Raw genomic sequence first — 27,512 nt, 5'->3', positions numbered from 1 at the left:
TATTGAAGGCAGGCTGGTGATGTTGGGAAGGTTATATTCAGAGTGAGCTAGGATCGAGGTGATGGTGAAGTAGATTTTCATTCTGAAATGCTGGGCTCACTCTCTTAGTAGCCCAACTTGGTGTTTGCACCTGGCCTAGTAGACTCTGGAAGCAGTACCTTGCATCTCGAGGTGGGGCTGGTGATGGGAGGGGTGTGGAAGTGGAGGATCAGCTAGCAGCCTCTTCCCCGTGGTACGCAGACTGGAGGGTACAGTGCAAGCATGGGGTGAGGCCAGAGAAGACCCCTGAAGAGCTCGATGCCTGAGACATCTGGGGGAAGCCCCACCCTTCTTGCTGGATTCAGGGGTGGCAAAAGCCAAAAACTGGAGGGCTGGGTGCAGTGGCACATGCCTGTAATCCCTACACTTTGGGAGGCCAAGGCAGGAGGATCGCTTGAGACCAGCCTGGGCAACATGGCAAAACCCCGTCTCTACAGAAAAAAAAATACAAAAATTAGCTGGGCGTGGTAGTGTGGCCCTGTAGTCTCTGCTACTTGGGAGGCTGAGACGGGAGGATGACTTGAGCCCGGGAGGCAGAGGTTGCAGTGAGCCGAGATGGCGCCGCTGCACTCCAGCCTGGGCAACAGAGCGAGATCCTGCCTCCAAACAACAATAACCAAAACATCGGAGGCTTCGGCTTCGGCTTCGGCTTCATCTATTACACAGGGACGCCTGTTCAGTGGGAAGGGAGCGGCGGTGCTGGGCTCCTACCAAGGAGACTGTCTGCTCCCTGGACTTGGGGCTATGCCTGGCTCCTTCTGCCCCACTTTCAGGGATATGAGTGCCTCCAAGTCCGCAGGAGGGGACAGCCCGCCTGCATGCTGGGGCTGAGGCAGGGTTACTTTCAGAGCACTTTTTTCATAAGGGTGCTTATTCTTCCTCAGGGCCTTGGCGGATTATGAGGGGAAGAATGTGGCCACCAAGGTCAGAGAGGCCTGGCAGGACAGGCCTGGAGCTCCAGGAGGTGGCCAAGGAGACCCAGCTGTACCCACTCAGCAGCCTGCAGATCCCAGCACCCCAGAGCGGCAGAACAGCCCCAGCGGCTCTGAGCAGCTTATCAGACGAGAGAGCTGTGGCAGCAGGTAAGGGCCGAGCTGCAGTGGGCTCTGCCTCTAGAGCCCGTGGTTTTGTTGGGGTCTGCGACCCAGGTAGGAACCACTTCCGCACACCCCATGCCAATACCTGACACATCGTACGCCCAGGTGCCTGTTCTGTGAGTGGGTCATGGTGGTGATTCCCTGGTCCTGGAGCAGTGTCGTCAGGCTTCTTGTGGCTCAAGGGGCTGGGAGGGGACTGTGATAGGAGGATGTGTCTGTCCCCAGGTGTGAGAAGCCCTGGTGAATTCCCAATGCATGGGGCAGGAAGGAAGGCTGTCTTTCAGAGTACAGGTGCTCTACAGGTGGGGGTCCTGGGCAGACTGAGGGCAATTTGTGTGCATAAAATGCCATTGTCAGAGAAGGACAGAGTGTGAAAGATCAAAAAAGAGAGAGGGTACAAGTGCAAAACAGTGACGGAGTGAAGCAGAGAGAGAGGCCAGAGGGAGAGAAAGGAAGCATGGGTAAGCAGGCATGAGAGAGTGACACAGGATGTGACTGGCCATGTGTTGATGTGTGCCAGCGTGCATGAGCAAGAGGACACGTGTGCCTGTTACTGGAGCTGACCACGTGGCATTGGTGCGAGAGTTTCAAGTCAGGCTCTTTTGAAGGCATCTCGCCTGCCAGCGCAAACACTGCATGTCCATGCAGCTCTGGACACGTCAATAGGCCAGTGATTCCAGGGGTGCAAAGCAAACAGTTTCTTAAACAAGACAGAAATGTAGAAGGAGAGAGCTAAGACTCATATCGCCCCAAGAGAGGAGCTGGTGGAGTCCAGCAGGGTGTTTGCTGTGGGGAGCAGGTGGGGCCTGGGGCTCCTTTTGCAGGGATGAAAGAAATACAGTTATCTGCCTTCTTTGTTCTGGGGCTTCGTGTACCACAGAGCTTCCATAATTATTAACAGTTAGATAGGGAGGTTGTTTTTAGGGCCTGGCTCAACTGTTAGATAACAAGTTTTACCTTCTAAGAATATCTAGCCCATCTTTGACCCCTTGGCCCAAGGCCCTGGAAAGGCCCAGTCCAAAAACAGAGTGAACAACCTTGGACTTCCTGTCACATTGTGTGGCTTCTGGAACTAGTCAGTGTTCCATGCAGTGAAGGGATATAAGAAGTGAGGCTTGTGGATGAAGGAGGAGGTGAGTGGTTCTGGGCTTTGTTTTTGTTTTGCAGGGGGAGTGTCAGGAAAGGCTTTCTTTACAGGGAGAGTGATGTTGGAGCTGGGTCTGGAAGGCTGAGGGAGATTTTGCCAGATGGATGTGCTTGGGAAGACATTCCAAGTAGAGGCTCACAAAGTGTATAGGGAACATCCAGTCAGTAGCCATCACAAAGGAGGGTTAATCCAGCCTGGCTTGGCAGGAAGCACTGAGTAGGGGCTGGGCAGGCACCTGCTCCTAGGCTGAGGAGTGTGACCCACGTCCTGAGGGCCCTGGGAGCCACTGATGGTTTCCTGCAGGAGAGTGCCACAGTCAGACTTGAGTCCAAAGAAGATCCCTCCATTGCCCTGTGGAGGACCAGGCCAGGGGAGTATATGACAAGACAAGGCAAGAGGCCATATTGGAGACTGTTTACACCAGGGCCGAGGTGATAAGGCTGCAAGTATTTTTGACTTATTAAAGGTAAAAGTGGGCTTGGTGTGGTGGCTCACGCCTGTAATCCCAGCACTTTGGGAGGCCAAGGTGGCAGTATCGCTTGAGCCCAGGAGTTTGAGACTAGCCTGGGCAACATAGCGAGACCCTGTTTCTACAAAAAATTTAAGAACATTAGCCAGGTGTGGTGGCACATGCCTGTAGTACCAGCTACTTGGGAGGCTGAGGTGGGAGGATTGTTTGAGCCTGGGATGTCAAGGATACAGGGAGCCATGTTCCTGCCACTGCACTCCAGCCTGGATAACAAAACATGATCCTGTCTCCAAAATAAAAATTAGAAAAATAAAGTAACAGTGAGGGAAAAGCGGTAGCCAAAGTTGCTTCCCGGATTTCAGGGCTAGGCAACTGGATGGGTGGTGACAGGAACTAGCTGGGGGTAAGGAGCTTGGAGGCAGGCCTGCTGAGAGATGCAGAGAGATGATAAGGTCATTGGACCATGCCGAATGAGAAGTGCCTGTGGGGGGCTCCAGCCAATGATGTCCAGTAGATTACTGAGTAAACAGATCTGGAGTTGAGCAAAGATCTGACCTGGGGCTAGAGAGCTGGGAGTTGTCAGCTCATAGGAAGTCACTGAAGGGAATGGATGAGGTTGCTGGAGAATGCCTTTGGAAGGCAGTGTGTACAAAGCATGTATTCTCGACTTTTCTCTGCAAGCTTCCAGGGCCACTTGTCCAGCTAGGCCCTTGGCTGGGTGGGTAAGTCCACGTGGTTCACGGGTGCTGAGGGAGCCTTCCTTTTGGGGTGTATATCTAAAACCACCTGCTTCATCAGCTGACATTTATCTCCATTTTCTGCCCTTCTTTTGTCTCAAAAACAAAAAGAGGGGATATTAATTATTGATCCCCTAAAACCCTAGGTGAATATATAAAATGAAAAGAAGTAACAATATGAGAGAAGCAAAGGCAGATGGACCATGGTTTTGAAAAGTAATACCGAAAGGTCTGAAGGAGGAAGAGGAGCTACAGAGAGGTATTGAGAAGGAAAATTTTGGATGAATGGAAGAATTAGGAAAGACGACCGTCATAGAAACCAAGCCACACTGAGCTAACTTTCCAGTGTGCCGTAGATCCTGAAGTAGGCCCATCAGACCTGCCTATGGAGAACTCATGGCTACCGTGAGGGGAGTAGGTTGGGGCAGTGGGAAAGGCTGTAGTTGGATTATAATGGATTGAGGAGGGAGCGGAGGATAAGCAGTTGCAGTTGGTGGGGTACACATTCTGAAACTGGCCATGACGTGATGGATGTGGGAGGGGTGAGCAGATAACTACAGCTACAAGATAATGGGGAACGTTTCCTATAGGTGAAAGCAGCGTGTGCCTGTTAGGTAAAGGCTAGGCAGAGGGGTGCCTACATGACTAGTACCCAGTAAAATCCTTGGACTCTGAGTCTCTAATGAATTGCCCTGGTCGACAGCATTTCACACTTGTTGTCACAACGCACTGCTGAGGGGAACTGAGTGAATCCTGTGTGACCCACTGGAAGAGGACTGTGGAAGCTTGTGCCCGGGTTTCCTCAGAAATTTGCCTTGTGTGCTTTTCCCTTTGCTGATTTTGCTTTGTATCTTTTCACTAGAATAAACCATAGCCTAGAGTGTGATGATGTGCTGTGTCCTGTGAGTTCTTCTTGTGAATCACCAAACCCAGGAATGGTCTTGGGGACCCCTGACGCAGATGGGCAGGATCAGAACTTTTTGACATAACAAGGACTTTAGATTTTCTTTCAAGGGCAAAGAGGAGTCAGGAAGGTTTGAAGCAGGGGAATGATACGGCGAGAGTATTGCTTTGCAGTGGACTCTCCAGTGGCAGTGAGAAGAGTGGACTGAAGTGGGCAGAGTGGAGCAAGGAGAAGAGGAAGTGCTTACAGAATCCTCCCTGTAAGAAATGATGGGGCCTGGACTAGGGGACTAGCTGTGGAGATGGAGACAGACAGAACTGTAAAACAAGTAGAATAGATCCCAAATTGGATGACAGGTAAGACTTGGGAGAGCAGTGAGGGAGAGGGAGTGACAATTTAGAAAGCCACATTTCTGGTCGAGTGACTGAGTGGAGTATGTGACCCCTCCTGGCTTAGGTGGTGGCCAAAGTATCTCTAACCTGCCACTATACTGCCTGCAGCTGACTGAGCAAATGCCTGGTCCATGGAGATCCCAAGCTGACAAGGGCACCTGAGGTAAGCCTCTGGCTTTCAGGTGGAGGCACTGCCTAGGCTGGCCTGGCTGGATTGCCCTGGCGCACTGTGCTGTTTTGCTGAGGCAGGCAGCAGCACTCTGCAAGTGCTCTTCTCCTCTTCCTCTTAGTGGTCTAAATCCTGTAGCATGCTGGGGTGCGACTATAGACAAATACCGTTTGCGGGCCACCTGGGTTCTCTATTTGCAGTCTTTGGGTCTGGTCACTGGCATGGCATCTCAGTAGGCTAGGTTCATCAGGAAGGGTCAACTATGTCATGGCACCTCATGGGAAGCATTTAGAGTCAGTGGGCCAGGGGCTTCAGGGCTGCTTACTGCTAATAGTTCTAAGTAGCAAGCATTCCCTCAGTCCTAGTCTGGGCACACGCCAGGAAGAAAGCCACTAGATGCACTCTCCTAGTGGATAACTAGCCTGGGGTTCCAAGGAGGGCAGAGACAGGCAGAGTGAGAACCTTCAGAGATGTAGGCAATGATAGTAGCAGAACTTCCAGGGAGAGTAGATGGAAAAAGGGAAAAAAATCTTTGTCACTATTTTTAAATGTCTGAAATGACCAGATTAGAATCTTTGAGAATCTAGACACTAGGGAATTCTCATGGGTGGGCCAGTTATCTCCTCCCTCACATGGGAGGAGAGTAGGTATGACCCAGCATGAGAGGACCAGAGGGCAGTCAGTGCTAAGGGTAATACCTTAGGCCATGGGAGATTGAGTTTTTCTTCAGTTTGCAAGTTTTCACTTTAATATTCCACTGTTTCCATCATTTCAGATGACTGGGGATGATAAGGACAATGTAATTTGGGGGATAAAGGAAGAACTCATTATATATCTTGGATGACTTTACTGGGGAAATGGATTCCTTAGTCATTTGAAAGAAGTGGTAGAATTCCACATGTGGGGAATACTTGTTCTAACAAAAGCTTAATAACATTAGTGGCAATGATCCTTTTATATAAGGGAAAGCTTCAAGCCAGTGAGAAAAACATAAATAAACTAGTAAGAACATATTGATAACCATGAGATTTGGGTGCAGAATAAAATCAAATTGGCAGTTAAGGAAAGGTCCTAAACATCTGTATATTAACAATATTCCATCAGTGGGCAATGTGAATTTCCCGTGGAAACCACTGGCCTAGAATACACTGGATACAAATCAGAGAAGCAAAATTGCAACCAAGTTAATATTTTAAAAAATAATTGAAATGATGACTGATAACCTTGTATTGTTCTTATCTAATATAAGGCAAAGCAGCACTGGGGCTTTGATAGAGAACAATATCTCATGTGCACTGAGGACACTGAAAACCTGCTAGGAATTCTATGGAATTTCTAAAATATTTATGTTAAGGACATTTTACCCATTATAGACTAATTTAGGGAAGGCTCTGCATTTTTTTTTTTGATTTGACAATGCTGCCAATGCAATTTATACAATATTAAATAAGACTAATTAATTTTTGCACCTTTCGTGTTACAAGGTGAAAGAGTTAATCCTTTGAGATTTTCCAGAAGGTCCCTGGCAAACCCCAAGGTCAGTTTTAGGTATGAAATATATTTAAGGTTTGATTGTGGGAAGGCAAATGTTAAGAGTTGTCAGGGGTTCTTGAACATTGGATTGAATAGCATTATGGGTTAATGAGAAATACTACTTGGTTAGCTAGTGAATCAGAGTTATACAAATTTTAAAGTAAACATATGAGGTAACATGATTGTAAAGAATCTTCAGTTCCTTTAAAATTGAAAAGACTTTTAAAAAATAACTAAGGACATAATAAAGTCAACATACAGATAGGGCATTACAGTATTTTGATAAGACATAAAATCTTTGCCCCTTAGGCAGATTACTCAGAAGAAAAACAGACCATTTATAACTTTTTATTAGGGACACACCAATGATCAAGTTTTTTTTTTTTTTTTTTTTTTTTTTTGAGACGGAGTCTTGCTCTGTTGCCCAGGCGGGAGTGGCATGATCACCATGTGGGCCAGGCTGGTCTTGAACTCCTGACCTCAGGTGAACTGCCCACCTCAGCCTCCCAAAGTGCCAGGATTACAGGCGTGAGCCACTGCACCTAGCCTAAGAAAATTTTGTTATTTTAACAGAGAAACCAATATTTTAATTTTATACAATTACAATATTTGATACTTTTTTTTGAAAATCTTATAAAATACACTGAATAAATATTAGTTTTAACCATGACAAATAAAATTCCTTTTCTGTGAACATTTTCTAATTTTAAAGATATGTGTTTACATTTTGTCCCACAGATTTTTAAATTATTTGTCATTTTAATTTAGGACAAAGCTATTTTCTTTTTCCTTAGGAAAAGCATATTTGCATACCTTACATACAAAGTTGTTTCCCTTTGCCATTTCTGTCATTATTACTTTTAGTAGTCTCATATATATATATATATATACTTATTTGCTTATTATAATTTTAACCATTAATAACTTCTCTTTTACAGAGAAAACAGGAGGTAGGTAATTTTGAAATATCATATACCAGCATTTTGTAGCAGAGTAGTAAAGCTTATGAATATACATCTCATAACTTTTTATAGTTATATACTTTTTATACTACCATTTTGCAGTGTGGACAAATGAACACATTTAACAGATCCAAATATAGTCACACTGTACCATAAAAAAAAAAAGCAAAAAGTATATAAATGTAAAATTAGGTCTAGTGACTAAGTATTTTATCTTCTTTATAAATGATATTTAATGAATTTAGTTAACTTAATTCAGCATAAGTCTAAGGTTTTAAGTTGCCAAAAAGATTTTAGAAACTGTCTTTAAGCTTACATATTATAAAACATAATTACTGCTGAGATAAAGTTTGCCAGAATAATGACTCAGTTTGGTTAAAAGCAAATTTAAATTTTTATAATCTTAAACATGTAGTAGATATAATACTAGCTTATTCAACATGTAAACCTGTTTAAGTTTAGGAGGAATATACCCAAGTAAAGTAAAAATATATGCTTGTATTCTGTTGTATTATAGGTAATGCTCATGACTCAGACACACAGCTGTCTATTAAACTAACAATATCAAACTAGTCTTGTTTGCCAAAAGTTTACATAAATTCTGTGAACTTGAATTTTAAAAGCATTTGGGTTAGTTTTTATAAGAATACTTTTTTGTTGTTTACATTGAAAGTATTAGAAGTTGGTTCTTTAATTTATGAGAGTTTTATAATTATTTAATTTATATAAGTACTTATTTATTTCTAAGTCAATTAGAATAGAGGATAAGGGATTTTGTAAATTAATTTGGTAGTGCCATCTGGAGGTACTGAAATATTACATGTATACAACATACATATATACTAAACATACAGACAGACACAAATAGAGATCTAATGGCGAGCCCTCAATGGGGGCAGGGGACCTGAAGCTCTACTAGCTATAGGCATTGAGAGGCCTGAGTGGGAAGGGGAAAGCCTGCAGAAGAGTAGATAGGGGTATGTAGGAGGTAGAGGCATGGAAGGGGACAGATGAAAAGATTCAGGGAGCTGAAGGGAAGGTCCAAGGTGGTGAAAAGAAGGGAGGAGGGATGAGGTAGGAAGATGGGAAGGGAGAATCTTAGATGAGCAGGTTTGGGGAGACCCCAGGTTCCCCAGTAAGGTCACTGAAGTTCCAAATTACCCTTTGTGATTACCTTTTTTTTTTGCCAGTTTTGGAAATACTGGACAGAATGAGTGCCATAGGGGCAGAGCATGTAGTCTGCAAGGGAGGAGGAGGAAGAGGAGGAAGAGGAGGAAGGGCACCCAGTAGATTGAGAGTTACTTGTGGGAAGAGGCAGATCAAATAGAGAAAGGAGCCAGGCTGGACAGTCTCATTAGAAAGTTCTGCATACAGTCCTCATCTGGGAGCCAAAGTTTCTCTTCAGTCCTTACTGAGGAGCAGAAGGGCTTTCCTTATGCAATCTCTAGACAAGGTGTCAAGGGAAACAATGAGGCCTCACAAAAGAGCCTGGAATTTCCCACTCGAGAGTCAGGGAGTAAATCTCCACTCAAAAGGAACCAAGAAAACTTCTATCCAGGACGATTCTGGCTAAAATTGAAAAGAACCAGGAAGAGTCCTGCTCAACAGAATCAGGGGTTAAATCTCCACTCAAAAAGAGCTAGGAAGACTTCTGTCTGGGAAGATTCTTGCTCAAACAGAAAAGAATTGGGAAGAGATCATTTAACAGAATCAAAGTAACTGAATCACAGAACCGTAAAAAGTGTCCAATAAAAACAAATAGCGACTCCGGGCAGGGTGCAATGGCTCACACCTGTAATCCCAGCACTTGAGAAGCTGAGGGAGGAAGATCGCTTGAGCCCAACAGTTAGAGACCAGCCTGGGTAGCATAGTGAGACCCCTGTATCTATAAAAATTTTAAAAATTAGCCAGGCATGGTGGTGTGTGCCTGTAGTCCCAGCTACCTGGGAGGCAGAAGTGGTGGAGGATTGCTTGAGCCCAGGAGTTTGAGGCTGCAGTGAACTATTATTGCACCACTGCACTCCAGCCTGGGTGACAGAGTGAGACCCTGTCTCAAAAACAAAAAACAAATATGGATTTAGATGAAGAGAGGCTTTTATTTTATTTTATTTTTGAGACAAGTCTCGCTCTGTCACCCAGGCTGGAGTGTAGGTGCCATCTCAGCTCACTACAACCACCACCTCCCGGGCTCAAGCAGTTCTCCCGCCTCAGCCTCCTGAGTAGTTGGAATTACAGGCGTGCGCCACCATGCCCAGCTAATTTTTGAATTTTTAATAGAGAGAGAGTTTCACCATGTTGGCCAGGCTGGTCTTGAACTCCTGACCCCAAGTGATTCACCCGTCTTGGCCTCCCAGAGTGCTGGGATTACACACGTGAGCCACTGTGCCTGGCCAATAATTTATTTAAAAAGACCACTGCAATAAGGATGATGCTGCAATCTTAGGACTTGCAAACATCACAAAATAATACAGAAAAAACAAAACAAAAACAAAAACAAAAAAACACTTTTTTTTTTTTTTTGGTAGGGAGTAGTAAGTAGAGCTAGAAGCTCAGCTACTTTCAAGGGCCAGTGGGCAAGTAAAGGGGAACCTATTTGAAATGATTTGACCAGAAATGTGTTTCCCTGTGGTCAGCCGATTCCCAGGAGAAGCTGGTAAGTGGGGCATGTTCTGCAGTTTAGCACTTACTTAGCCAGGAGCAAGCAAAGTTCAGACCCTGTGGGGAGGAGAGAAGACTGCCTAACATTCTGTCAAGGCAAAGGAGAGGGTAAAAAACAGACAACTGTGAACACTTGATCATCCTTCAGGCAATAATCCATTCTGGGTTTCTGGCTTAAGTCTCTTGAGAAACAAGGGGAAACAGCTGGTAGGAGCAGCAGGCTCACCTGTATGTAGTTCCATGAGGTAGCCTTATGGACTTCTGCCACCTTCTAAAACTCAGCATGTCCCAAACCATCTTTATCAACACAGCGTCTCACCAAAAACAACCAAATAAAACAAATTAACTAATGTACTAATTCTGCATCTCCCCCTGTGTTCCTCATCTCAGAAAACTGTTATCACCTCATTGACTCAGACTCCCAACCAGGGAGGTAGAAGAAATGTTTGGGGGCATGTTAAATGTGATACCTATGAGACATGTAAGAGGTGAGGTGCAGGAGGCAGGTACATGGTGATAAAAGAAAAACTTTAGCCAAATTAAATTTAAAGGAGTTTCATTGAGCAATGAACTATTTGTGAATCGGGCAGCCCCCAGAACCATAGTAGATTCACAGAGACTCCAGCACAGCTGCATGGTAGAAGAAGATTGATAGATTAAAACAAAAGGTTGGGGGGCAGGGAATGACATACAGAAATTGGAAGTGAGATACAGAATGGCTGGATTGGTTACAGCTTGGGTGTATGCCTTATTTGAACACAGTTTGAACACTCAGCGGTGTATGAATGGTTGAAGTATGGCCGCTGGGATTGGCCAAGACTTAGCTATTGTTACAGGCGCATACTACTAAATTAGGTTTTCAATTTAAACTCCCTATTAAGCTAGGTTACTTTTCATCCACAAGGACTCAAATATGGAAGTACGGAGTCCTTCTCAGGTCATATTTAGTTTGCTTTAACAATGGACAAATGGGACTGGAACTTTGGGGTGAGGTCTGGACTGAAAATAGGTATTTGAGAGTCTTCCATACGTCAGTGCAGCTGAAGCCAGGGGGATGGGTAATATTGTTGTGGGGGCATGCATAAAGTGAGGAGAGAAGACATATAGGAGCAGCACCCCATATTAAGAAATAAGATAGAACAGGAGGAGCTTGTGAAAGAGATGAGTGAGCAGTGGCCAGTGAGGTAGGAAGCCAACCAGTGTGCTGCTGTGGAAGAAAAATGTAAAAGGGAGAGTCACCAACTGTGCCAGTTAACTGGACTTAGCTGCAAAAATGTCTAGAGTAGTGTGATCTGCACAGTGATCCTGTGATTAAAGCAGCCTAACCCCCCCAACAATTTGTTACCACCTTAGACAAGTACAGAAATTGAGAATATTTATATTTTTGTAGCACTTTGACATTGCCAGGACATGTAAGCTTGTGATCAGTAGACTTTCTGGTTGAACAGGGTAGAGAGACCAGTTCAGGTGTTGTGGTGAGTCCCATGCTGTCCAGGGCTGCACCTTAAGACCGCATGTCAGTCCCAGACAGATGGGAAAGGGAGGTCATTCAGTGCAGATAGTTTGAGAAGCAATTAATAGGTTCCATGGAATGTTGATGGTAAGAAGGGAAGGAAAAGGTGACAAGAGTGAGTGTAGACAGCTCTTTCTAAGGAGTTTGGCTGCTGGAAGGGGAAGAGAAGCAGCTGGGGTTAGGTGGGGGGAACTAAGTTTAGAGATGCTAAAAGTGTAGCAGGGGTTATGTGATCAGGTTGAGCTGCAGCGGGAACAATGACATTCCATTTTGACTACCATTTATTAGTTGCAATTGGACTCTTACGTCAACTTTCTCATCTGTAAAAAAAGGGATGGCCGGGTGCGGTGGCTCACGCCTGTAATCCCAGCACTTTGGGAGGTCGAGGCAGGCAAATTGCCTGAGCTCAGGAGTTCACGACCAACCTGGCCAACAAGGTGAAGCACTGTCTCTACTGAAATAGAGAATTAGCGGGGCGTGGCAGCGGGTGCCTGTAATCCTAGTCCCAACTACTCGGGAGGCTGAGGCAGGAGAATCGCCTGAACCCGGGAGGTGGAGGTTACAGTGAGCCGAGATCACACCACTGCACTCCAGCCTGGGCGACAGGGCGAAACTCCATCTCAAAAACAAAACAAAACAAAAAAAAGATGAAAATGCGATTGCTTTCTAGTAATACTTATGACTACTTCACAATAAAGAAGACAAGAAGGTTCCAGCTGTGAAAACTCCGCGGTCACAACAATAAGTGAGCAGGAGCACGCACGCGCGCTGAGATTGTACGTGCACAGGCTAGGGGGTGCGGTCGGCGTGAGTACGCCTGCGCGCGCCGCCATTTCCTGCAGCCGCAGACTCGGCCCGCGGTGCCCGCAGGGAAATGAGACGATCAACAAAGAAAATGGTAGTTTTGGGCAAGATCGACCCTGGAGAGGCTTTTTCTGCAGCAGTCCCGGATCCTGCCGCCAGATGGCGCTAGAGGATCACAAATGGGTCTAGGGTTGTCATAACGGCCCCGCCTGAGAAATTTTGGATTCTTCTGGCCCTTCCTCCTTTTGTGGGGTCAACAGCGGATTTGGGAATCTGGCGACCAACACGTGCCCACTCTCCTACTCTTGCCCCTACCGAGCCCTCCAGGGTAGCTTGGGAGAGAAGCCCCTCCCTAGATTGCCGGGTTCTTGATGAGCCTGCCCAGCGCACAGGTCTTGAGCACCATAGTCAGGGAAGAAGGCTGAATGGCTTAGGTCTTCCTAGAGAGGCCGGAGGCAGGAAAGAACTGGAGAAAGGAGAGATGGCAGTGGGAGGACGGGGACAGGAATACCAGTGTGTTTCCAACCAGAAGACTATGTCTTTTAATACCTCATTGAAGTCGTCAGGTGACTTTGCCCTTGTCAGAAAGGAGCAGCACTGCTGGGGTCTTACTGAGGAGGAGACTGCCTGCTTCTTGGAGTGGCGGTTGTGCCTTCCTCCTGTCTGCCCTACCCTCGGGGGAGATGAGTCCCTCCAAGTCCACGAGACATGACAGCCAGCCTACCTACCATTGGAGAACAAGGTCTAGTCTCGGGCACTCACTTCATAAGGGTCTTATTCTTCCTCAGCATGTTGGCTGATTTTGAGGGGAAGAATGTGGCCACCAAGGTTGGAGAGGCCTGGCAGGACAGGCCTGGAGCCCCAAGAGGTGGCCAAGGAGACCCAGCTGTACCCACTCAGCAACCTGCAGATCCCAGCACCCCAGAGCAGCAGAACAGCACCAGCGGATCTGAGCAGTTTGTGGGACGAGAGAGCTGTGCCAGCAGGTAAGAGCCGAACTGCACTGGGACCTTGCCTGCTAGAGCCAGTGTTTTTGTCCAGGGCAGCAACCCAGGACAAAGCCCCACACACTAGGCATGCCTGTTACCCTCTGCAGGTGAGTGTGGTTAGGAGCCAGAGGGAAGCAGAGAAACCAGCATGTCAGGGGTAGATATTCATGGATTTCAGCTTGGAGCCACAGCATCGAATCTGTCAGACTAAGTCTGGCACAGAGAGGATGCACAGAGAACCATGTTGTCTGGCAGCCAGTTCAAACCTGGAAACCTGGGTCAGGGGAGGGATATAGGTTACTTTTTCCATTAATGGAGATGGAAGCTCTCTGAACAAGGTGTGCCATGGTGTGGATGGGATTCACTGCCAGAAATAACAGCTGTACCAGTTGGATGAGCTCTTCCACTGCCATCAGCACTGGGATGGCCATGGATTTGGGCAGCAATGTAGCTCCACAGTGCTGACTCAGGGTTGCTCATTGGTTGCAAGAAGTTGGCAGCAGTAGCCTGAGGAAACAGGGGCTCAGATTTTTCTGAGAGAGATCAATAACCAAGGAGCAACCAGGTACTGGAGAACAGACAGCACCAGACGCTTATGCTTTTCTGTGAGCAGCTCAGGTCTCCCAAAGTGGTAGTTTCCTGGCTTCTGGCCTTTGTAGAGCAGTGGGGGTCCACACCAAATTATGACATTTGTGGTAGCTGTCAGAACTTTCCCAATTTTAAAATCCTAGGTGACTTGTAGCATATGTTTTCACATTTGAAAATAATTGAGTTTTGAAAATGTTTTTACAGGCAATCTAGTATCAGATTTTATATCATCCTGAAACATTCTGTCAATTCCCATTTCCAAAAATCCATGGAAAGCTGGAGTTGTTGGACTGGAAACAGTGTGGTCTCAGGAAGGGCTTCACAGCCATTGCAACATGGGCAGGGCCTAGAGGGCAGGAGAGAATGCCATGACTTGATGACATTTTACCCATTCCTGCCAGGTGAACTTCATCTTCTTCTCTGTGACAGAACTTTCTGGCTCTCACATCCAGCTTTGGTCACTAGGAACCTACCTGTTGGCTCTTGCACTGGCAGGACATGTGGTAGAGGCTTCCAGTCTGAGGCAGGACTGGCTGCATTCTCAAGATATCCTTATTTCTGGTGTTTTGTGGCTATTGTCCTATCCACTTAACTGATTTTGACCAACTGCCTTGCTGTGACCTCTGTCCTCTCTCTGTCTCTCAGTTCCAGGTCATTCCCTTGACCAGCTTCCAGTCTTTCCTAATCTTGTCCCTGCCAATGAAGTATTCTGGCTCTGCCTTCACTCTCCTGCCATGATCCATCGCTTTGATAGGGTGGCTTCGGGAACAGGGTAAGGAGAGGGCTGTGCTAGCTTCATCTTGCCGAGGAACTCAGTAAAGAAAATGTTTGCTGACCTCTTGCATTCCTCAGCCCGGCTCTGGTCTCTCAAACCTAATACATGGGATGCATGCCAGCAGTCAGCCTCAGTTTCCCTCTGGTCCTTTTCTGTGTGAGGCCAGAGGTCCTTCCTTTATCACTGCCTGGAGCTGCAGTTGATGATGGTGAAAGAAGGTGTACGTGTCTGTTGAGAGCTCCCTTTGTTCCCCAGATATTTTTTTCCTAAAGTGGCCATGAGTTCAGGAATAATCAGGAGCCATGGGCCGCCAGCTAGAGATGCTGCATACTAAGAGCCTCCCATGAGCAGCCATGTACACAGTGAACACGATGGCTAAGGCCCCATGCAGCCGCTCTCAGAGAGCACACGGTCTACTAAGGAATAAGCACGATCGTAATAACAGTTAGCACCCGCTGTGTGCTGAGAACGTGCAGGCACTGTTCTCCATGCCTTATGTGGAATCACTCATTTAATTCTCACACCAACTCTAGGAAGGAGGTGCTTTTATTATGGAGAAAGTGAGGCAGATGGAGGTTAAGTAATTTGCCGGCAGTTTTGCAGCCAGGAAGTGGCCTAACGGAGATTAGAATCCAGACAGAGCTCAGAGCCTATACTGTTCATCGCTATGGCATCCATACTGCCCCTCTGTTTGTTATAAGCCCAGAAAGGAAAGAAACCAGGTGCTCTGATGGAGAGGGGTTAGGGCAGGGTGTGGTAGCAAGGATGGTTAGGGAAAGCTTTTCTATCGAGGAGGAGACAGTTCAGCTGAGACCTGAAACATTTGGAGGAGCCTGCCTTCCAAAGAACCTGGGGAGAGGCATCGTGGACAAAGAAAATAGGAGGGCCTGAACGATGAGCCCTGTGCTTGGAGGGTACGGGGTGAGGTGGGCGAGGGGCAGGAGCTGGGCCCCGTAGTGTCTTGTAGGTGAGGGAGAGGAAGCTATTGGGAGGGCTCCTATTGCTCACATTGCAGTCCTGGGGGGATGCCCAGGGGATTTTTTTTTGTTAAAGAGGTGGTGTTTCACTGTGTTACCCAGGTTGTTTTTGAGCTCCTAGCCTCAAGTGATCTTCCTGCCTCAGCTTCCCTAGTAGCTCCAGGGAATTTCTGTTCTACCTTGCCCCTTCAGTTCTGCTGTCCCCTTGAGTATTCTGCTGACATGGATCACAGGATACCAGACACCTGGTAGTTGTTTAGTCAGTAGGAGGTCTTCCTTCCTTCCTCTTAAAATCGATCCCTTTCTCACTCTTCGGCTCTGCATTTTATCCCCCATGTGTCTTTTCAGATTTTTGTGGGGCCTCCTCTCCTATCTGGTCCCCCTCCTCCAGTCTCTATGGTATACTTCTTTGTCATAGGATGAAGCAGGAACAGGCACAGGATGAGGGTACACTGGGGTGAGGGCTTCCCAGAGGAGGAGGTGATGTTGTCTGCAAAGGCATATGAGAGCTTGGCAAGTCCCGGGGAACTGCAGGCTGGTCTGTATGGCTTGAGCTTGGGTGGCAAGTGATAGTTTGAGACTATGAGGCGAAAGAGCTAGGCAGATGCTAGATCATGATTGGTCTTCCCTTTGCCTACTCTTCAACTAGTTGTAATCTTGGGCATTACATTCTCTGGCAAGGGGACAATACCCCATAGCCTGAGCCAGATGCAGGCAGCCATATCTGGGGTATGATCTGAGCCGCAGCATGTTGGAGAAAACCAGAATCAGCTCCGGGCAGTGTGCACCCATAGTGCTGGCCTCAGGCCATTGGAGGGTGGGCAGACTTAAGTTGGAAGGTGCAAACAAGTGGTCAGTGGTGCTGCCCAACACCATGCCCTGAACTGCAGTAGACAGCTATGGCAGCTTTGGTAATGAGGCTCATAGCCTGGGGGCAGGCAGGGTGAGAGCCAGTATGGGCTTGGCCAGAGAAAAGCTCTTTTGGGCTGCTGGGGAGGTTGGATTCCAGGCCAAGGGCCGTATCTGGCAGCTGAAGTGTGGAGGTTCAGAAAAAGTTCGACACCGGTCAGTCTCCCGCCTCTGCTGGGAATGAGGTGCATCATTCCCAGCAGAGGTGACTTTCCTCCTCAATGATGCCTACTTTCATTTGGTCCTCTGCCCCTTGGCCTTGTGTTCTCTAGAGAGTTTCCTGCAGGGTGGCAGAAGGAGCTGATCCTAGTAAGGGACTGTCCCATCCAGTGAGGAGGTGAGCTGGGCTGTGTCTTCCCCTTCTGCGCCCTCCTGACTGTCACATCCCCGGGAGCCCCATGATTCTACTCTAACTGAGTGAGTCACAGAGGCCAAGGCCCTTGGCTGCAGTCAGGAGTTCTGCGTGGACACTGGAAGATTGGGGTCTTGCTACCAACTCACAATGTGACCTGGGACATGTCTCAACTCGCCTAGCCTGGGTTTGCTTGTCTGTAAAGTGAGGAGAAGTTCCATTTGTTGGTCTCGGAGGAACCTTCAAGAGCAGTGCTCAAGGGTTAGGCTCAGAAAAGTCTGTTTGACCCTGGAAGGTGTTAGCTCTCAGGTTGACACGGCCACCCCTCCCTTTATTTCTTTCAGGGTGAGGAGCCCCTCAAGCTGCATGGTCACCGTTACTGTCACTGCCACTTCTGAGCAGCCTCACATTTATATTCCAGCCCCCACAAGTGAATTGGACTCCAGCTCTACCACGTAAGAAGGGCTATCTAGCAACCTGGGAGATGTTCCTCTGCCACTTCCTCCTTGGCAGTAAAGGACTTGGCTTTTGTTCCATGTTGCTTCCCCTTTAGTGCCTTCCCCAATTTCCTGCAGGCCATTAGCCAAGGGGCCACACAGGACAGCGTTAGTCCCGTAATATAAACTCCCATCTACGGGCCTAGGCGTTCCCACACCTCCTTTTTCCTATCTCTGTAAGAGACTGCAGTGGTACTTCCTAGTGTGCTAGTGGATGTGGCTCTGCCATCCATGATTCCTTGCTGATGTCCCTGTGGAACATGCCCAGAAAGCCAGCTCAAGTCCATGAAGGCCAGGCATGTGAGGAATACTTGAGGCTGGGTAATTTATAAAGAAAAGAGGTTTAATTGGCTCACAGTTTGGCAGGCTGCACAAGCATGGCACCAACAACTGCTTGGCTTCTGGTGAAGGCCTCAGGAAGCTTCTAATCGTGGCAGAAGCTGAAGTGGGAGCAGGACCCTCACATGGCACGAGCAGGAACAAGAGTGAGGAAGGGGAGGGCCCGGACTTTGAAACAACCAGATCTTGTGTCAACTAACTGAATGAGAACTCACTTTTCACTAAGGGGATGGTGCCAACTGTTCATACGGTATCCCCCCATGATCCTGTCACCTCCCTCCAAGCCCCATCTTCAACACTGGGAATCACATTTCAACATGAGGTTTGTCTGTCTCTCTCACATGCTCACTGCTTCACCCGCATTCCTGGCCACCTGTCAGGGTGCAGGAAGGGATGTCACTGCAGGAAGGCTGCTCAGTGAGGTGTGTGTGTTGGGGGCGGGAGGGGGGCATATCCAAGGGGGCCTCTGCAGACATCAGGTCAGCAGGCTGGAGTGTGCAGCATGGAAATGGGGTCAAATCTGGGGCCATGCTGAGCCCAGCATGACGCAGACCTTGTTTCCAGTCATGCAGACACCAGTCCAGGATGAGGCAACCTCTAGGCCTCTGGACGCTAGGAGTAAGAATGCAGAGGTTAGATGTGAGGTGGAAATTGCGCAGTAGCTGAGTACCTTCTGAGAGGTGCTGAGTGGTTGTGGGTAGAGGGGAAAGATGACACAGCCCTATAGTAGGAGTGGAAAGCCCACAGGACTGAAGTGTAGAAGTATAGAAGCCTGGGGAGAAGATGGGGGCACCGAGGTCTGCATGGAGGAGGACAGCACATTGTTATTGGTTGCAGGAAGCCCCTTTCTGGGGCCCTCAGTCCAAACACAACAAGAGATGCTCATGGCCTGGGATTGTAGCCCGAGTCCACAGCAGTGCCAGTGCCTTTATCCTGGGCCTTCCCATAAGCTGCTTCACTTCCTTCAAACCAGGCTGGGTCTCCCCAGCCCTGAACCACTCCTGTGGACCAGGCCTGGTTCCCTGGAATCTTCTGGTGTACCTCTGACTTCTGCTGTGCTCCTTCTACAGCAAAGGGATTCTCTTCGTGAAGGAGTACGTGAATGCTAGTGAAGTGTCTTCTGGGAAGCCAGTATCTGCACGCTATAGCAGGTAAGAGCAGGTCCCAAACCCTTCCATGTCGGCCTTCTCCTGCCGGCTCCCTTATTCTCATCCCTGCATTTCTAGTTCCTTGTCCAGGGCTTGGCTCAGAGTAGCTTCTGGGTGATTGTTGAGTGGATGAGTGATGTAGTTGCTCTGTGATGGGATTGATGCATTTTCAGGTGTTCTACTTAACTGGGCACCTTTGGGTTCTCCCTTCTGGTGAATTCATCCTGCACACCATTTTCACTGCCATTTTGTTCTGCTTGTCTTTGTTATTTTATTTTGTAGAATGCTGAGAGCACCCCTCTTGACAGAGCTGGCAGAGCCCTAGGGACCAACTAGCCCATCCTATTTCCTTTCAGATTGCAGAGCTCTTCTCTTCTGCCCCCATGTTCTTTTCTGTCATGCCAGGCTGCCTAATGTGAACACACATGTGACTGCAGTTCCTGATACATGTGTGACTTTGCTTTTTTATTTTAATTAATTAATTAATTATAAGTAATTTTTTTGAGATGGAATCTTGCTCTGTTGCCCAGGCTGGAGTGCAGTGGCACCATCTCAGCTCACTGCAACCTCTGCCTCCTGGGTTCAAGTAAATCTCCTGTCTCAGCCTCTCTAGTAGCTGGGATTACAGGCGCCCACCACAATGCCCAGCCAATTTTTGTATTTTAGTAGAGATGGGGTTTCACCATGTTGGCCAGGCTGGTCTTGAATTCCTGACCTCAAGCAATCCACCTGCCTCGCCCTCCCCTTTTCATTGATCATCTTTTCATTTTCTTGCTTCGTGATGCCATGAGGAGGGGGTACTTCCATGTCACCTCAGTGTATTGCCACCTACCACACTGAGATGAAGTCCCTTGGAATGTTTCTTATGACATGTCATCCCACTGGAGGATTTTAGTAACAGAGAGGAGCATCCTGGCCTTATTTCAGGATTGGGCCTCTGGGGCTTCTGGACTGGCTTTCATTGATGCTGTGGAATGATGAGCATGGCTGTGGGGGTCAAGTTCAAGCCCCAGCTCAGGCCCCCCTGTTAGGATCATTTTGGACAAGATGTTCAACCTCTCTGAGCTTTGGTTTCACCATCTGTAGGCCCTGAGGGTGGTTTTTCTCAACAGCTTATTGAGTTATAATTCACCTTTTACAGTGTACAGTCCCGAGGTTTTGGTACATTCACAGAGTTATGCAAACATCACTGTCCAATTCTAGAACACCTTTGTCACCCCAAAAAGAAACCCCAAACCCATCTGCACCCCCTAGTTCTGCCCCATAACTCAAGCACAGGTATTATACCGGAATGATCCCATCTTTTTTCTCATTCCCAGTATCTGATTTCTACTGAGTGGGCTCCTGGTGACTGTCACATTATATTATAGGCGGGGAGGAAACTTCTGCTCTTTTCCCACTGGTCAGTGGGGTTCTCTTGGCGTATACAACCTCAGGAATCCTAGCCACCCAGCCCCGATCATCTCCCTCATTGTGAAAGGTCTCCTTTGCCCCCCCTTAGAAGGGCCCTATGACACCAAGTGATGCCTGACGACTGGCATTGTAGTTATGTCTCAGCTTGTGGCCAAAGGTTAATTAGAAAATTAACTATGATAGCGATTTGGCTCTCATCTCTGCCCTCCTCTCCCCCATCGCCCTCCCTGCAGTGTCAGCAGCATTGAGGACTCATTCGCCATGGAGAAGAAGCCTCCATGCGGCAGCACTCCATGCTCTGAGAGGTATGTTGACTTTCTTAGCATGGAGCTTGCACTTCTACAGAGGAGAAACAGGGAAGGGAGAGTTCCTGCTGAGCCTGTTTGCTTTTATCTTCTGCTTTGCAGCCTCCGATCCATTTGCAGAAAGGCGAAGGACACTACCGAAGGGTGGTGCTTCCCTTTTTGGGATATCACACTTATGACAACTAAAGCCTTTGAATTGAGCTGAGACTAGAGGGTAGATACCAACGGTGACTGAGATGGGAAGTGGTGGTGTCTGACAGCCCAGAGGACTCATGTCAGCAGGAGGGGCCCTTCAGATCAGAACCTAATCAGTCACTTAATTAACTTGCAAATCTGGCCAGAAGTAAAAATAAAATAACTACAAAAGAGAGGAGTGGGCAGAGAATGAAGAAAAATGGGCTGCTGGCATCAAGAAACCAGAAAGACATGCAGAGCTAAGAATGCACAGTGCTATGGAGCCACGAAATCGAAAGCAGGGACAGAAAACACCTCGTTCAGCAGTTTTGAAAGCTGTCACTAGATGATGGCACAGTCACCAGACCATCTTAATGACAAAGAAATCTTGTGTTAAAATTCTTGGACTGGGGAGAAGAGAGTCTCAGAGATTGAGTTCACTCAGGCTGCTATGAAGAAAATAGATCTGGTAGAATAAGTAGCCTTCAGTCCACAGTGAGCGAATATGGCAGACCCAGGACTAAACTCCAGGGCCCTGACTCCTCCCAGGTTAGGGATGTTTCTACTCTGCCATCTGGCTTCTCGTTGATAGGCAGATCTAAATTCCTGTGGATGACATTCAGAGGCCAAAGCTAAATTGGGGAGGAAAAGGAAGGAAGTAAGAGGGTTAAGATAAAAAGAATCCCACCGGGCCCCAAGGACAAACATATAGGAGCAGGCAAGCATATGGGGCCAGGGAATCTCCTCTCCTATAACTGAAGAAGCAGCTGGTTCTGAGTAGCTACAGATTACTTGGTGAGACACATCAGCAGATGAAGTCTTAGCAGAGAAGGACAGGTTGGTCAGAAACCTGAGAGTTAACCACCTACATAGGGGCAAATGGAATGAGGCTTCCACTTCTAATGGAGTGACAAATCGGATACTCTAGGGACCCCCCCTTTCCATGGCACAACTATAAATCCAGAATCAGACATTACTGATCCATTGTTAGGCTTGGAGGAAGGAAGGGGACTCTCTAGGGACAATCTCAGTCACTTGCACACATGCATATGCACAGACACACATGCACACACACAAAGAACAGCTATGAGCTGGTGCTGCTGGTGGTGAAAGAAGCAGGAGGAGCAGGGCTGCACTGAGGGCAAGGGTCGCCAGCAGCAGTGCTGTCCAGAGTGAACCCTGGGCCAGCAGCAGGATGGTGGGCCACACTCAAACTGCTCGTGGCACTTCTGGGTCCTCCGACAGAGCTAATGTGGATCTAGATTGGTAATGTCTCCCCGCCCCTGGGCTCCTGTCAGAAGCAGACCCAAATCTCTGGGAGGAAGTACCCTGAATTTTGGTCTGTGGCATCAGATCAAGCAGTCACTTTGAGGAAGTCCAGTCTGAGGAAGAAAAGCAGAGGTGACTCTCAGAAACAGGCATCCTGGAACTGGAAAGATGCTCAACCCTGGAGTCAGTGTCTAGAACTTGAGCATTGGATCTGAGTAGACTGTATAGACAGAGCACGGAGAGTAGATCCAGGAGTATAGGCGGGGGCAGGGCTCAGCTGTCCCAGGCATGAGGAGAAGGGCCATCAAGACAGGGGGCCAGGCAGGGCACACAATGACATGTCTCCTGTAGGAGAAGGCATTGGTCTTCCTGCTCTAGAAGGTAGCAGGCCCCAGTGGATATTCTAAGCAGAAGGTCAGGGGGAGGCAAACTGTCTGGAATAAGCGTCACATCAGGACACCTACAGGAGACATTGTCATTGTGAGCTGGCAAAAGATGCATGACTAGTTTTTGGAAGTAATGCAGAGGTCTACAGCAGGCTGAGAACTGATCTGCACACCACAGAAAACGATGGCAGCCTGGAGATCCTGACAGCAAACCTGGGCCTGGCTGCACCAAACCAGAAGGTCTGGCTGTGTCACATCAGAGGTCTGTACACCAGCCTGACCACTGAGTTATTGTTCTTCATCTCACAGGACAACTGGAGGGATCTGTACTTACTGCAACCGTGAGATCCGAGACTGTCCAAAGATTACCCTAGAACATCTTGGCATCTGCTGCCATGAATATTGCTTTAAGGTAAGAAAGAGGTGGAAGACATCTTGAGCTAGGCAGTAATGTCCTGATCATGTGCTGCTAAGGACGTTTTGTAGAGTGCAAGAGTGTTACAGGTTCAGAGAATGCAGAGAAGGCTTGATCTCCATATACAATTGCAGATAGTCGCAGAGGCTTTGCACAGCTGGGAGCTGAATGAGCTTCCAAGTCTAAGAGAGTAGATGAGCGTTGGTGATTCCGCATACTTAGTACTGTAGGGGAGACAAAAGAGGTCTTTTCAGGAAAGATTATTCCTGGTGGAGGGCCAGCAAGTGCAAAGGACCTGGGGCAGAAGCACTAGAGTGTTCTAGCTTTCATGGGAAAATGGCATGAGTGACAGGGTGGGCTAGATCATGTAGGCCTTGGCAGGCACAGAGTTTGAATTTTATTCTAAGTGCCATTGGGGTCCCCATTCTCTATGATGTGTGGCACTTTGTAACCCCAGGTTGTTGGTTCCAATCCATTTAGGGGGTCACCTCTGGGTGCACTGAAAAAAACAACCCTCTCCTTTGCTTTGACAGAATGTTAGGCAGGCTTCTCTCCTCCCCACAGGGCCTGAACTTTCCTTGCTCCTGGCTAAGTAAGTGCTAAAATGCAGAACATGCCCTACTTCGCAGCCTCTCCTGGGAATCGGCTGACCACAGGGAAACACATTTCTGGTCAAATCATGCCAAATAGGTTCCCATTTGCTTGCCCACTGGCCCTTGAAAGTAGCTGAGCTTCTAGCTCTACTTACTACTCCCTCCCTCCTTTTTCTGTATTATTTTGTGATGTTTGCAAGTCCTGAGGTCCAGGATGTGCCATAGGCTCACAGCATCTGCTCACCCACCTTGTTCAGGCATCTCCTTCCCACTCCACTCATTCCTCTTGCTTTGCTTTATGTGTTGACCTCCAGCTTGCTTTTTCTTTCAGTGTGGGATTTGCAGTAAACCGATGGGCGATCTCCTGGATCAGATCTTCATTCACCGTGACACCATTCACTGTGGAAAATGCTATGAGAAGCTCTTCTAGGTGGGTGTTGGCACTGCAAAGGACAAGTGGCCAAGAGACTCATTAAGGAGTAGAGATGTTCCCCAGTCTCTCCTGGAGTCAGCCTCAGACACAGCTGTCTTTCTTGGTTCTCCCTTATGTTCGGGGGCCCTATGTCCTCATGTCCCTATGCTTTGTGATATTTTGAGATCTTAGGTGGCATGGACAAAGGCCCTCTATGAGGACACTTCCAAATCACACCTTCCATCCAGCACCTGAGCCAAGCCCTCTAGCTGCCCTGGGGTGCTTGCTGGGCTGCTGTTGTTAGCCCCGTTTTGCAACAAGGAAATAAAGATGTAGAAAGGGAGGGGACCTGGAGAAACCAAGGTAGAATCAGGACCTCACCCCAGGTCTTTGGATTCTTGTCCAGGGCTCTCAGTTCACTGTTGCTTGCATAGCTTCAGATCAGTACTGCATAGCCACGGTGCTCAGTGAAACAAGCCTCTGGGTCACATTATGAGAACTGCCTGAAGACGTGTGTTTGCACGCTCATAGCCAGTGGAATTTATCACAGTGTCTGAGCACAGAGCAGAATATATCCCTTGAAGGTAGTCGGGATCAATAGCAAACAGGCTTTCCACTAACTCCATGCTGATGGTCTTCTCTCCAGAAGACACCTTGAGCTAGGTGGTAGCTCCTGATCACTGGAGCAGTCACCCACCCTGAGGGCCTCTGGCTGATGTGTTTCTAGTCTCATGGCTACTTCTGTTTTCTTTTAGCCCCCCGACCCCTAGGCTGATCAGAAGCTGATGACTCGTGGACAAGTTTGGCTGTCCCCAGTTTTGCCCCAAGTTGCTGTCTCCCCTTCCCTCACCTCCTCCCACCCTGTTTGATTTCTTCATGCTTTTGCCCTTCTTAAGTTGAAGTTGCATACATCCAATATCATATCTTAATGATGCTATGGTAATTGCTTGTGTGTATAGCTTCTTATAGCTTAGAAAGCACTTTACATCCATGATCTCATTTTAGGCTCAACCAAACAGGGTCAAACAAGAATTCCATCTTGGCTTCCCTAAGACAGATTGGCTTTCTAATGAGTTTAGGTGGGCAAAAGTGTAGGGTTCAGTGTGTCCTGACTCCCTTGAGGCTTATGATGGGCCAAGTTGAAGACTGTTGATGATCCCTGATGGGTAAATTGCACACATTGAATGCTAGGGATTGGCATAGGCTAGTGTTTAGCTTGTCTGTTTGCCATATCTATTTTTTTTTAATTTCCATACACTTGTAAAAGTAGTTAGTTGCTTTTGATTGACTTATATAGCAGTTTTTCATTTTGTCTTCCACCTACCTTTCACTGTATTTGAGTATTCCCGTATGTTGGCTTGTGTTGGAAAATTTACACAATTAGGTTTAAATTCAGTAGGACATGATTTTAGGATGCTACTGATCAAAGTGATATCTGTGTCTGTTGAAATCTTGATAGTTGATTAATTTGCCCTCAATTCTGCTCCCTGAACTTTACACATAAATCTTCCCAAGTGGGTGTTAGGGTGTGCAGATCCCAGCAGGATTAAGGAGGGGGAAAAGCAGCTAACATTTCTTGAGCCTGTACCACATACCAGGCACTGTCATAAAGTGATGGCATTAATCCCCATGATAATCCTGTGAAAGCGATATTCTCATCCCATCTTAGAGATGAGGATATTGGAATTCGGAGAGGTGGCCATTGCATTGTGCAGAACTCTACAGAGCCTGTGCTCTTCCCAGAGCAGAACCCACAAAAGCGAGCATTGATTTTGTGCTCAGTGTGTGCCAAGCACTGTGCAGAGGGTACATAGTTCCTGCCAGGTTAACACCCTCCCTTCAGGCCTCCCCAAGGCATAGGCTTGCAAAGAGCAGAAGGTGTGAAATCATACTCTTCCTCTGGGCATCCTGGATCCCTGAATTATCCCCACCTCTCAAGAAGTACTTCAAGGGCCAAGCTGCCCCTTTCCCTCCCCTCCACCCATGAAAATGCCTCCAAACTGAGATGCTTTCAGCTGAGAACAGATTTGACTCATAGACGTTACCAAAGAGGAGCTTGTGAATCCAGGAAAAGCTCCAGAGGGCTAGCTTATCTGAGCAGAGAGCTTTCAGTGACCCATTTTCCTGTCTAGACTCTGCCTCAAGCTAGTGGCAACTGCTGGGGCCCCAGGTACTTGGGACATGGGAATTCGTTGGATGGCTGGGCAGGTGCAAGCCTATTCATGCAGTCAGCCGACCCTCTGCTCAGGTTCAGCTGGACTCTGCCATCTGTGGGCCCAGCATCACTTTGTAAGTTCCTTGAAAGGAAGAACAACCTTAGAGTATTTCTGATACAAAATGAGGGCCTGTTCTCTTGATTTAATTATAAAATGTCTACATCTTTCTCCAGTTTCTGAGCCTTAGGCATATTGGCTTGTGGACTTGTTCTTCCTGCCAAATGATCAGAGAGGAACATTCCATTTATTTGTATCGGATTTCCTCTGGAGGGCATGTACCCACACTAAATAGCAACTGCTCTTCCTCAACTGTAGTCCCCAACATCAGACTTGGCACGTGGTGGACACTAACACACAAGTACTAAATGAATGAGTGAGGGAAAGAAAAGTCACCCCGTTGGTGTGAGGTGCTATCCCTGAGTCTCAGTGCAGGCCCAGTGGATGAAAGGCAAGGTAAAGAGGCCCAAGATAGGCTAGCTTCCCCCATTCAAGGTATAGTCTGCCTTTAAGGGAGTTTTAGAACCAACATGCAAGATATGCAAAGAAATCTTGCAAGAGCATTATTGACTTAGATCCAAAACAGCCTCTCTCATGTCTAAAAAGGCACAGCATTTTACAAATCTGAGGAAGAGGGATGGTTGCATTACATTTTTGCTTCTTTTTAATTGCTTAGTGTTTCTAATCATACTTAATCCATATTAATGTGCACAATTATAATAAATGGTAAGATATTACATGTGTCAAAGTTTTCTTTTTAAGTGTAATAACTTGGTGTATTCAGCTGTGTGATTTCTTTATTCCTATTTCCTGAAGCCATTCTCTGGACAAAAGTAAACAGGTACTTAATAGCAAGATCTGCACACTAGGCATGCGCAGGAACTGTGGAATTCTAGAATCATGAAATCTTAATGAAGAATATTGTATTGTGGCGGAGGCGGGGGGCGTCTATCCTCCTCATCATTACCACTGCAGACAGCCAGCCACCTAGTTGTTAGTGCCCACTTCCAGTGACCAGGAGCTCAGTTCCTTACAAACCCCTGCTGTCTGTGGACAGCCTTGGTTTTAGAAGATGCATTCTTCAGTTGAGTTAAAGTCCATTTCTGTATGCCACCCACTGGTGGTCTTTAATCCCTCTGCTAGATGCCAGCCCTTAAAATAGATGAAAATGCTTCTCAGATTCTGTCTTGGTCAACTCTTCTCACATTTAAACACCCCTGGTCCCTCCAACTCTTCCTTAACAGTAATTCTGAATACACATCTCTCAAAGGTCCTCCTCAAAGGTGACCCCAACACACACTCCAACTCGTTCCTCTAGATGTGTACCAATGCAA

The 27,512-nt window shown here is 47.4% G+C and overlaps 1 protein-coding gene across 7 annotated transcripts in view; it reads left to right on the top strand.

Moving 5' to 3' along the window:
- ZNF185 (zinc finger protein 185 (LIM domain)) overlaps positions 1 to 26,926 on the top strand; it is a 76,090-nt gene extending 49,164 nt beyond the window's left edge. For all 7 annotated transcript variants that reach the window (XM_011961109.1, XM_011961115.1, XM_011961114.1 and 4 more), the window contains 8 exons: positions 924 to 1,121; positions 13,213 to 13,410; positions 17,359 to 17,469; positions 18,921 to 19,001; positions 20,645 to 20,716; positions 22,855 to 22,957; positions 23,885 to 23,983; positions 24,721 to 26,926. In XM_011961109.1, the coding sequence (XP_011816499.1) occupies positions 924 to 1,121; positions 13,213 to 13,410; positions 17,359 to 17,469; positions 18,921 to 19,001; positions 20,645 to 20,716; positions 22,855 to 22,957; positions 23,885 to 23,983 (862 nt within the window). In that variant the 3' untranslated portion in view covers positions 24,721 to 26,926. The remainder of the gene's footprint in view (positions 1 to 923; positions 1,122 to 13,212; positions 13,411 to 17,358; positions 17,470 to 18,920; positions 19,002 to 20,644; positions 20,717 to 22,854; positions 22,958 to 23,884; positions 23,984 to 24,720) is intronic.
- Positions 26,927 to 27,512: the final 586 nt, after the last annotated feature.

The sequence above is a fragment of the Colobus angolensis genome, unplaced genomic scaffold (assembly GCF_000951035.1).
Source record: "Colobus angolensis palliatus isolate OR3802 unplaced genomic scaffold, Cang.pa_1.0 Scaffold536, whole genome shotgun sequence".
In the NCBI taxonomy this organism is placed as follows: domain Eukaryota; kingdom Metazoa; phylum Chordata; class Mammalia; order Primates; family Cercopithecidae; genus Colobus; species Colobus angolensis.
Note: the sequence above shows the minus strand (reverse complement) of the source record. Positions and strands in the feature narration are given on the sequence as shown.